The 12122-nt window shown below is 43.2% G+C and overlaps 1 protein-coding gene across 1 annotated transcript; it reads left to right on the forward strand.

Moving 5' to 3' along the window:
- Positions 1-910: 910 nt before the first annotated feature.
- ZIM2 (zinc finger imprinted 2) lies at positions 911-11903 on the forward strand. Its single transcript, XM_054588134.1, is given in 6 exon segments — positions 911-1277; positions 2832-2935; positions 3804-3851; positions 5766-5892; positions 8286-8378; positions 10948-11903. Coding segments are annotated over 6 exon segments (1695 nt in total).
- Positions 11904-12122: the final 219 nt, after the last annotated feature.

The raw sequence follows: 12122 nt of genomic DNA on the forward strand, positions 1-12122 counted from the left end.
ACACTTTAGACATGTTTTTGCCTGTTTTTGACTATTACATAAATGGAATCACTGAATGTAGTTTTTTGTTTTTGTTTTGTTTTGTTTTGTCTTTTTGAGCTTGGTTTCTTTCACTCAGTTGCAGGATCCATCCATGTTCTCAATTGTTTTGAGTTCCACTGCTTGCATATGTCATTCTATTGTGGCCCTGTCTCTTCTCAAACACTATTGTCTGATTTTTTTCATCTTGAGCATTCTGGAGGGTGTGGGGTTTTAACTCATACTTCTGTGATAACTAGTGAAGTTGAGCCCTGTTTCATACGTCTGTTGGCCATTTAGCTATCTTCTTTGTGCAGTACCTGCTCAAATCTTTTAACCTTTTTGCTCATATTTTGTCTGCTTTTTTCTTGTTGATTTGTATGTACTTTGTGTATTTTGCATATGAATCCAGTCCTTTGTAGGATATATGTGTGGTAAGGATCTTTCCTTATTCCGTATAATACTATATAGTTGTTTGAAATCATATTTTGAAATGAAATTCCTCTGTGGCTCATCAAATTTGTTCAGTTCATTGTGGTTTTGGATTCAAGTGTCTTTTCCCTTCAATGCCATATCTGAAATGTTTCTAGCCTATGCCTGTGGATGTTCTAGACGTGGGAATAGGACTGAGGCAGCATGATATCTGTAGATGTGCATATCTCTCTAAATATATGTTTGTGTGAAATGAGCTAAATCCCTTTGCTTCAAATCCCCTGTACCCCACTGTTCAGTCCTAACTATGCAGGCCATTTGTCTCTCTGTGTAATTTCTGCAGGTCCTGAGGTTTCTATATCCTTTCTTCATCTGCTACAAATCTTCCACAACAGTGTGTTCTGGAGCAGCCTGCCTTTTCAAGTATCTCCATTCTGCTGCAAAGGGCCAAGCTGTAAAGATGCCACACATGACACAGGGTTTGGATATCTTGAGGAAACCTCAGCTCTTTTATATGCATGATCCAGAAACCATTCCCATAAGAAATCCAGCAGTCCTGAAAATTTCTCATGAAAAGTTTAGGCATTTTCAGTCCCTGTCAGTGACCGGGCCTCACAAAGCTGTGAGCCAAATTCGGGAGCTCTGTTTTCAGTGGTTGCAACCAGAGACTCACACCAAGGAGCAAATAATGGAGCTACTGGTGCTGGAGCAGTTTTTGAACACCCTGCCAGATGAGGTCCAGACATGGGTGAGATCAAAACGACCCAAGAATAGCAAGGAGGCAGGAACCCTGGTGGCAAACTTGATCCGAGCATGTGAGGAAGAAGGTAAGAGAGAAAGGAAGCCACTGGCAATTTCCATTTATTGAACATCTGCTGTGTGCCTCGCATGTAATAGGAGCTAAACAAAAATGTGTTGAATGAGTGAAAGGATGAATTTTATAATCCTTTCTAATCTGCCTTGTGCAACATGGAAGAAATTTTTGGGTTTGGATATTGCTTTTAATATTTATTTCTCTAAGAATACCCCTCTCTCCGGTTTTTGTCCTACTTTCCTCATGTTTCTTATCCAGCCTAAACTTTAGTGTCACCACAAAACAGAACAACATACCCAGCCAAAAAAGCAGGGCATAAAATGTGGGAATCACGAGTCCTAGAAGTTTAATCTCTGCTAAAATTTGGTCTCTTGTTACTCAAGTTACTAGATTAGAATTAAGGGCATTTCAATAAGGAGAGAAGAATGCCATTTACTCCTCACAGTCCTTTGAATAAAATGATACCAATTAAAATTATTTGGGGATATATATAGATAGATATTACATATAATATATATGTGTATATAAGAGAGAGAAAGAGGCAAAGGAACAATAAATATGAATTCAAGACCATAGCTGGGGATAAGGCTGGGATGTGGACAGGAAAAATTTCTTGCGTAGATATAAGTTAATTGGAAATGTCCTCACTTTGGGTTGGGGTTTGGGTAGTGGATTCATAGGCCTTATAGTTAAAAATATAAATGAGTAAATTTAAAATAAATGTTGATGTCATATCATGAAATAAAGGATTATGATTAATCCAGTTCTGTGCACTTACATTCTCTTAAAAGAATTTTGAAGATACTGATAGTTAACTATAGGTATTACTCCTGTTCTGTAGACAAGCAGACATCACAAAGAAGCTGAATAACTTGCCCACAGTTCCAAGATTAGTAATTGGCAGGATTCCAGCCATTGTACTTTTAATCACAGTGTTACACTGCCTCTGGGGGACGTAGGGAATTTTGTCCAAGAGAGGTGAAAAACGGCTAAAGGCTCAGAGCTATTGATGGAGCTGAATTCCGGGGAAAGGAAAGAAAGCTCCTGGGATCGGAGAAAGAAACAGCAGGTTAATGCAAGGTGCCCTTGGAAAGACAATATAGGCAAGGAAGACCTTCAAGGTTCAGGTTTCTGCAAGGAAGGTGGTGACTGCCTTCTAGATCAGTCAATTTAAAAGACATAGAGAAAGCTTAATTAGAGCCACTATTGTGTTTCATGCCTACAGTGTGCTTTACACTGTAATGTTTAATCCTTACTAAGAGGCTTTAGAAATAAAAGTTTTTACATTTTACAGTTGAGAAACAGGTTCCCTGGTGATTTTAAGTATACAGTGAGACTGGGAACCACTGACACAGAGGGAACTTCCACTTTATTTGGAAGACCCTGGGGGACCATCAAAGGGGTTAGAGGTGGGAAATGATTCCTATGGTCTTTGTATCATCATAGGAGTCCAGCACTGCCACTGCCTCACATGGCAGGATAGGGTGCTGTCGGGGTGGCAGGCCTCTCAGCCTGTGGTTACTGCCAGACTGGACCCAATTCTGTGATCATTCCTTTCTTCTTCTAGGTTTTCCTCATCAGGACTCTGTCCTTGCAGAAGAGAGGGACACCAAAAAACCACAAAAGGAAGACACAAATGTATCTAACACTTTGCCATCTGCTGGAACACGGGTGAGTCAGGCTTTCTTCAAACCTGGTTCTCTAGTACGAGGATCTCACCCTCCTGACTTCTGAACCTTCCCTTATCAAATTGAACCACATTTTTTCTTTAAGTTTTCACATAAATGTCATGTAACTATGCCTTTCCCTGGCTACCCTGTGTAAAATCTTTTTCTGACTCTTCTATGCCCCTATGTGGCTTTACTTTTCTCTGTTGTACTTACCACTATCCCCCATACTATATTGCTAACATTTTTCCCCTTTTACCACTTGAATTAGTTTTTTTGTTTGTTTTGTATTCTATTTTATCTTTATTGTTGGCTTATTCAAATCAGTCCTTGTGGTTTGCACTATTATTATGCTCATGCTTCCATATGGAACAAATGACAGCTACTACAGGGATGTGATACTGTTGTGAGGTTTTCCTCTTTTAAAAAACACACTCCTTAATGTTCTTGTTCAATCACTTCTTTTTAAAAAGTCCTCGCCCAAGGATATGTTTATTGATTTTTGAGAGAGGAAGGGAGAGAGAGAAACATTGATTGGTTGCCTCTCGTACATGCCCCGACCAGGGATTGAACCCACAACATAGGTATGGGCCCTGAATGGAGATTGAATCCACAGCCTTTTGGTGTTCAGGATGGTGCTTCAGCTAGCTCAGCCACCCGGCTAGGGCTTATTCAATTACATTTTGAAACCTCAAGGGCAATTAATGAAAATAATACATTGCTCTTCCTTTAGAACCAGAAATAATTCATGGGGGGGTGGTGATTAGGAAAAGACTTTCTAAGGAGGCTCCCTGAAGGAGAGATGTGGAAAAAAAGGTAGAGAATCACTGTTCCAGAAGACATGCTCCTAGAGTGGCCCTCTGCTCCTATAGCGTCCACTTCAGGGATCCTAAGTGGAGATGCCCACAGGAGCTGCTGAGGTAATATAAACAAGGTATTTATAAATGGGTGGATTATGACCAACTAGGGAGTACCTGCCCCACCAAAGGGCAGCTGTGACTCAGTTGAAGAACTGATGATGCCATGTGAGAATGTGGGCCCAGGTCTTCTGATTTTGTAAAGGGAAGCCAAAACGCTAGTTAATATGAAATGTACAAATTTTTCTGTGGTGGTGACTAATACGAATTCTTTTTTATTATGTATGTGTTTATTTTTAGAGAGGGGAAGGGAGGGAGAAAGAGAGGGAGAGAAATATCAATGTGTGGTTGCCTCTTGCACACCCGCTACTGGGGACCTGGCCCACAGCCCAGGCATGTGCCCTGACTGGGAATCCAACTGGCGACCCCTTGGTTCACAGGCCAGCCCTTAATCCACTGAGCCACATCAGCCAGGGCCAAATCATTTTTATTTTATTTTTATTATTTATACTATTACCAATGTCCCCATTCCCCCCCTCCTTGCCCACCTCCACCCAGCCCCCACCCCATCCCCTCTTGCCATCTCCACACTGCTGTCTGTGTCCATGGGTCATGCATATCTGTTCTTTAGCTAATCCCTTCACCTTCATTCATCCAGTCCTTCTTGCCTCCTCTCTGACAGCTGTTAGTCTGTTCCATGTATCCATGCCTCTGGTTCTATTTTGTTCATCAGTTTATTTTGTCCATTAGATTCTACATATAAATAAGATCATATGGCATTTGTCTTTCAGCTAATATGAATTTTTAAAAAAGATTTAAAAACCCATGTGAGCCAAATAAACCCTCAGTAGGAGCTGGGCAGCCAGTCCGTGACCTCTAGTGTAAATCATATGTTCATTGATTTGCATATTGTTTCCCTGAAAACACAAAAGATGAATATTAATAAAATGGGTATCACATTTTATTAAGACTGCACACTTATGTAGTCTTCTAATATCTTCTTTTCAAATCCAACCTTAGGTTATCCACATTGTTGTATGGAACTGTACTTAATTAGTTTCTAATCCTGGAATATTATTCTATTGTGTGACTATATTAAAATATATTTATCCCTTTTACTATAAATGGATTTTTGGGTTGTTTCCAGGTTTTGGGTGTTACAAATAGCACTGTTATAAACATATCTGTCTCTAAGTACACATGAGCAAGTATACCTAGGAACAGAATTTCTCGGTCCAAAGTGGCTTACTGATTTTCATTTTCCTTAGCATCTTCTTCTTTTAGTTTTTTTAATTGATTTTTTAATTTACTGATTTGAGAGAGAGAGAAACATTGATTTGTGGTTCCACTTATTTATGCATTCATTGGTGCATTCTTGTATGTGCCCTGACCCAGGATTGAACCTGCAACCTTGGTGTATCAGGAGGATGCTCTAACCACCTGAACTACCTGGCCAAGGCTCCCTTAGTATCTTATAAGAGGTCCTGGGGGTCCACGTTCTAGATAATATTTGTTATTGTCAGACTTCTTAATTTCTGTCAGTTGAGTGGGTATAAGTTGGTACTTTGTTATTTTGATTTGCATTTCCTTGTTTATTTATAAGATTGAATATCCCTTCATATTTATGAACTGTTTATGTTTTGTCGATGAGTCACTGAGACTTAACCCACACTCACAAAGCTTATAAGAAAGACCCAGAGCCAGGATTTTAGCTCAGTTCGCTCTGATTCCTGAGGCTGAGGTATCCTCCAAGCCAAATTTGTAGTAAGTAGCTGCAGGAACTGTCTTTAAAATGTTCTCCCTTCTCTCAGACTACAAGATAAAGGTACATCATCATGTCTGTGTAACCTCCAGATTAGAAGCTTTCTGTTGGTCTAAATGTCAGTTTTACATTCAGGGTCTCTTACCAGGCTCCTTCCCCACTCCCTGGGATAATTTCTGGATTCTAAGCATTTGTGATTGTTTTTGTTGTTTTAGGAGTTGGTGACTTTCCAGGATGTGTTTGTAGACTTCAGCCTGGAGGAACTGACCTCTCTTAGTGCTGCTCAGAGGAACCTCTACCGGGAGGTTACACTGGAGAATTACCAGAACCTGGTCTCCTTAGGTGAGTCTGCTTTCTCCTTGGAACTAGGGCACAGTGCTCAACTCTTGTCTGTCCTTCTGTGAGTCACAGTGGTTCACAGTGAGTCACAGTGGTCTGTGAGTCTCAACCCAGATCAGAGGTCTGTCCAGAAAGTATCCATCCATTTACTACAAAAAACAGAGGCATTTATTGAAGAAGATACAAGAAACATTGTACATAGGACAATGATGCCTCAGTCTCCTACAAAGTAGGCACCTTGGGACCTCACACAGTTCTCCCAATTGCCATCAGCTGCCATGTTGTATTTTCCTGAACCTCATCGACGGTCTGAACTCTTTTCCTTTTCAATGTTGATTTTAGTTTGGGGAAAAGCCGGAAGTCACAGAGCACCAAATCTGGGCTGTAGGGGGGCTGAGTAACAAGGGAGATTTGATGTTTTGCTTGCATGAGACATGATGCTTGAGTGGGCACATTGTTGTGATAAAGCTGCCAATCACCAGTTGCCACAGCCCTCTGAATCATCCAAATAGTTTTTGTGGGGGAATGTTCAAGCTTAATGCAAAATCCGATGCAGGCTTGTCGCCCTACTTGCTCAGTCATTTTAAATGCAATGGCCACACAAGACACATGTTCACTCAATGGTGTCTACTACCCCCACTAACTACTAAAGTTGTCATTGTTCATGCATGCACATTCCAGCCCACTATCCTTGGCTGCCAGGGTTCACAGTGATGTTTTCTGAATGGATGAAGGAATTGCTGAAAATTCCAGGAGTTCCAAAGGCTTCTCCTGGCCTTGATGTGTAAGAGTCAGAGGTTGCCGGTCTCTTTTCACTTCCAGAGGCATGGTTGTTTTCCTCTCTCCACAAGCTAAATGTTTTCATTGCCAGGGCCAAGGATACTCTTTTCAGTGGCTTTTTGGGGGGCCTGAGTTCTCCTGAAAAACAAAATCAAATCCAGACACCATTCTGCCAACAGTAGGGCTGGTCCTCTTATCTTTGTGAAGTCAGAGACCTATGTGGGGAGAGAGAAGTGCCTTCCTTCTCTCATGTCTGCCTTCACACCTGGTGCCAGGGTGTGTGATTTGAATGTTTAATGGTCACAAAGAAGGCACAACGGAGTGCCTTTTCCAACATAACTCTTCTCTCAGTTACCACATTTATGACTTAGGCAAAATAAGTCAGCTTTACCTTTAGCACTCATGCAGTGACCTGGAGCCATTTCTGGCTTCCTGAATCACTAAAAGTCTGAGGTTAGTAGAGTCCTTATGTATTACCCAGGAGGTTGCTTTCCCAAATGCGATATGAGTACAGTGGGTCATAGTTAAGACTGTTTTAGGTGGTACATGGACAGCATGAAGTAATCCTTCAGTAAGCTGTGAGAAAGAGACTTCTCTTGGACTATCCTCCAGGTCACAGACTTCTCATTGTGTCCTCATATGCTGGAAGGGACTAGGGAGCCCTGTGAGGCCTCTTTAAAAAAAAAAAGATTTTATTTGTCTATTTTTAGAGAGAGGGGGGAAGGGAGAGAGAAAGAGAGGGAGCAGAACATCAGTGTGCAAGAGATACATTGATTGGTTGCCTCTTTGCACTCCCCTAACCAGGGCCCTAGGCCACAATCCAGGCATGTGCCCTGACCGGGAATCAAACTGTCCTTTTGGTTTGCAGGCCAGCACTCATTCCGCTGAGCCACACCAGCTAGGGCTGAGGCCTTTTTTGTAAGAGCTCCAATTTCATTCATGAGGGCTTCACTGTCATAACCTACGAACCTCCTAAAGGCTCCATCTCCTGAAACCACCACATTGGAGATTAGGAGTTCAGCAAATGAAGTCTGAGATGGGGGGAGCACGAACATTCGGACCATAGCAGAATGTATGCAAATGGTGGAAGTTTGGGGAAACACAGAACTAGTAGGGGGTGGGTCGGGATTGGAAGAAACATTATACAACCAAGGGAAATGAAAGTTATCACAGGAGGGAAAGAACCCTATGTTGTTCCCTTTTGAGCATTTCCAAAATCAGATCCCCGTGCTGAAGGAGAGCAGACACACTGCCCTCAAGCCCCCTTTTCAGTTTTTACTGTAGAGCAGAGTTTGTCCACCTTGACACTGTTTACATTTGGGCCAGGTCGTTCTGTGTTGTGTGGATGTTGTGTGTACTGCAGGACACTGAGCTGCATCCCTGGCCTCTACCTACTAGATGCCAGGAGCACCCTTTCCTCCCCCGAAAGTTGTGACAACAAAAATGTCTCCAGACATGGCCAAAGACCTCTCAGGGACACACTTGTTAGAAACAATCTTCATTTTCTTCTGTGTGAATTTGAATCTTCCTTATCATCACGGTCTTTAGAGCCCAGGCTGGGAGGTGCTTTGTGTTCAGTACAAAATCCCTAAGTCACAGGTCTTTTTCTTCCGCAGGGTACCAGTTCTCTAAACCCGATGTCATCTCACAGCTGGAGGAGGAGGAGTCACGTGCAATGCAGGAAGACAGTGCTACAGAGACAGGTCCAGGTGAGTTGGGTGGGGTAAGCTCATAGAGACTGACAGGGTGGGACAGCAACACCCCCAGTCAGTCCAGGGAGGGGTCAGGAGCTGATAGTGAGGAAACATTCTTCAAAGCCCATTCAGATCAGGGAGAAGGCTAGTAGGTGCTCTCACCTTGGGCTTCAGAGGCATCACCACCTCTGTGTGCTTGGTACTTACTTTCCTCTCATCTCTGAAGCTCATCTCTTCCTGCAGCATGAGTTCCACCCTGCCCAGCTCCAGGGAAGTCAGTTTCCCTTTTCTCTAGTGCCCCAAGCCCTCCGTTCAGCCAGGCCTTTTGTTCGTGCAGCCGGAAATCATAGGTCTTTCCTCTTTAACCGAGACCAGCCAAAAATCACAGTGTGATACTGCTGCTTCCTGCTCCTCGGACTTGTTGACACCCAGAAGCTCCCTCCCCCTTCCCTCCTTCACCCCACAACCTGGTTTCCATCACCTATCTCTGCCATCTCTCTCTCCCTCACTGTACAACTTCCCCAAAACATCCCTAATGAGGATAAGAACCTTAAAGACTTTACCTTCTCCAAACTCTATGGCTGCAGTGTGGTAATGTTTACCATCTTTATGAAATCCTCTCCTTTAAGTTGGATCCTCATGTGAGTCAGCCAGGATCGCGGTTGTCCTTCTGCTGCTATCAGTAGAAAACCACACCCAAACTGGCCTGAATAGAGGGATGATTAGCTTTAGTGCTGGCCTTTCAGGGATGATTGGATATAGGGGCTCTGTGACGTTACTAGACAAAGTTTCATTTTCTGTGTTCACTCTGCCAGCAAATTCTAGATGTACTTTTTGTTCCTGTCCAAAGAGAGCATGAGAGAGAGCAGGTGTCTAAGAAGCCTTCTAAAGAGTGAGGAAGCTTTTTGCCTAGAAGCTATTGACACACCCTCCTCATTTCTCAGTGTTCCATGTTGGGCCACATCCCACTCCTGAACCTGTAGCTGTGCCCAGTGTGGTGCTAGTTGACACAATGCTCCTGCCTTTCTCTGGGTGGGTGGAGAAGTGGGAGCCCAAACAAAAACTCAGGAATGACCAAGGGGCTTCTTCTACCTGCCTCTCTGTTTCCTTCATTGTCTTCTCATCTTTAATTTGTTCATCCCTTCTTTGATTCTGTCAGTCATTCCACAGATATTTATTGAGCCTCTGTGGTGGGCCAGGCCCTGTCTCAGGTTCTGTGGATACAGTAGCAGACAAGACATTCCATGGTGCTGGTGGTCGATGAAGGTGATTGGTGATGGGTAAAGAGACAAGTAATAGAAGATGAGTGTACAGCAGAGAGAGTAACCTGGGAGGCTACTTATGATAGGAGAGTCAAGAAAGAACTCAGAGAGGAAAATGTGAATGAGGCAAAGAGGGGACAGGTAGTGATTTGAGGAAGAGTGTTGCAGGCAGGGGGAATAGCAAATACAGAAGTCCTGAGGTTGGAATGAGCTCTGGTGTCCTGAGGTTGGAATGAGCTCTGGTGTCCTGAGGTTGGAATGAGCTCTGGTGTTTCAGAAACGGGAAGAAAAGTGATCTGATCTGAGTGAAGAGGAGGGGATAGGAGACAAGGTTGCAGAAATGGACATGGGCCAGCCCCGGGAGAGATATATTAAGGGATGTGGATCTTGTTCCGACTGAGATGTGAAAAAGGTGTCGAAGGTTTCGAGCCAGGAAATGAGGGAGTATTACTGACACTTTGGAACTGTGCTATGTGCTGTGGCAGCCACTAGCCACACATGGCTACTTAAATTTACACTAATCAGAATTACATAAAATATAAAATTTAGTTCCTCACTTGCACCAACTACATTTCAAGTGCTCATTAGCTGCATGTGGCCAGTGGCTGCTGTATCAGACAGCAAAAATGTAGTCCATTTACATTATTCCAGGGCATTCTGTTGGGCAGCTCTGTTCTAGAAAGATTCCTCTGGCTGGTCCATGAAAAATGGAGTTTGGAAAGAACAGCAGAGGAACCAGCAGGGAGGCTGAGAAGTTGGCCAGGCCAAAGCTGATGGAGGCTAGAGCAGTGGTCATAGGGTGCTTAGGATTGTGGTATATTCTCTGAAAGGGGACCTCACAGAACAAGCTGGAACATTGGTCCTACAGCAGGGCAAGGAAACAGGAGTCAGTGAGGACTTTTTCAAAGACCATTTTAAAAAATTGAATCCACTGTGTTGGGTCCAGTTGCCCCCTTCTCCTGATGCCTTACTCGTCTGTTTTCTCACTCTGCTATTTCTTTTGCACCCTGTTCACATAGTTTTGAGTGTCTGCTGGGAAGTGACCACTGTGTTCATTATTGTCTCTTGTAAGCTACAATCTAATACTTAATTTCCTTGGCTTCAGTTTATTTCCTACCCAGTCAGTTGCCTTTATAAAGCACAAGCTTTTGGCCAGCTTGTTACTTTCCTAAAAGAAAATGCAAACTTTTAGCAAAACATTTAAATCTTTCCCAATCTCCATAAGATCTGTCCTGTTATTTTTGGTCCCTTTCTTCTGTTTCTGCTATAATGATGTACCTATGTGAGTAAAAAGAGTAGAGGAACTTCTACATTTCTTTTAGATTGGGAGAAAGGACCTGAAACCAAAGATCTAACTCCAGAGCAAAGCCAGCATATAGAAAAATCATCCTTGGGGGCAGGAATGGAGAATTTGGAAATAGGTAACTTCTGGCATGTAGGACACACAGGAAAGTCTTCTGCTGATCCTCTGGATTCATGTGAGGTCAGCAAAGAGAAACCTGTGAGCCTTGGAACAGTGATCCTCACTCAAGAAAGAAGCCTTGACAGAAATGACTTTGAGAGAAGTTCAAATCTTACTAAACAATCAGCAGGCCCTCTAGGAGCAGATCCTCAGGAATGTGCTGATCCTGAGATTCGCATCAGTGCCCCACCAGTGGTCAAAAAGCCTTTCCTCCAAGAGACCAGAATCAACAGATGTGAATTTTGCAAGAGAACCTTTAGTACCAAAATGGCCCATAGTAGACATGAGCAGATCCATACTGGCAAGAAATCCTCTGAAAGTAAACAGTGTGGAGAAGCCCTCTGCCTCATGCCATACCTCACCAGACGTCCTGGAGCTCATTCCAGTGACAAGTCCCCTGGAAAGTCCTTCATTCAGCGCACAAGCGTGCGTGGCCCTGTGAGAATTCACAGTCAGGAAGACTACTATGAATGTTTCCAGTGCGGCAAAGCTTTTATCCAGGATGAGCATCTTTTTCAGCATCTCCAAGATCACAAGGCAGCAGAAGCCCTTCCACCTGGGTTGCCCAGCAAAAAGACATATTTAATTCGCTATCAGCGGAAACATGACTATGCTGGAGAGAGAGCCCATCAGTGTTGCGACTGTAGCAAAGCCTTCAGTCGGAGTTCACAACTCATTCAACACTATCGGATTCATGCACAGGAGAGGCCTTTCCAATGTCAGCTGTGTGGGAAATGTTTCAGCCGACCCTCACAACTCACTCGACATTATCAACTCCATTCTGAAGAGAAATCCGGTGAGTGCAATTTCTATTGAGAAACCTTCAGAAAACATTCTCAACATATCTGGCTTCATCCTGGAGAGAGAACCTCTGTGTGCTCTGAATGCTTTCCACCAGCCCTCACACTTTGTAAACTTGAATATTCATCATTGTGTGTTCAAAAAACAGGGAATGGTTATAAGAATGTGCAACAATCTTCTTGTAAAAGGAAGTTTAACACATTCATCAGTAGTCACACAAGCCGAAAACCTCAC

Source organism: Pteronotus mesoamericanus, unplaced genomic scaffold (assembly GCF_021234165.1).
Source record: "Pteronotus mesoamericanus isolate MK-2021 breed Mesoamerican mustached bat unplaced genomic scaffold, CSHL_Meso_final scaffold_128, whole genome shotgun sequence".
NCBI classification, from domain to species: domain Eukaryota; kingdom Metazoa; phylum Chordata; class Mammalia; order Chiroptera; family Mormoopidae; genus Pteronotus; species Pteronotus mesoamericanus.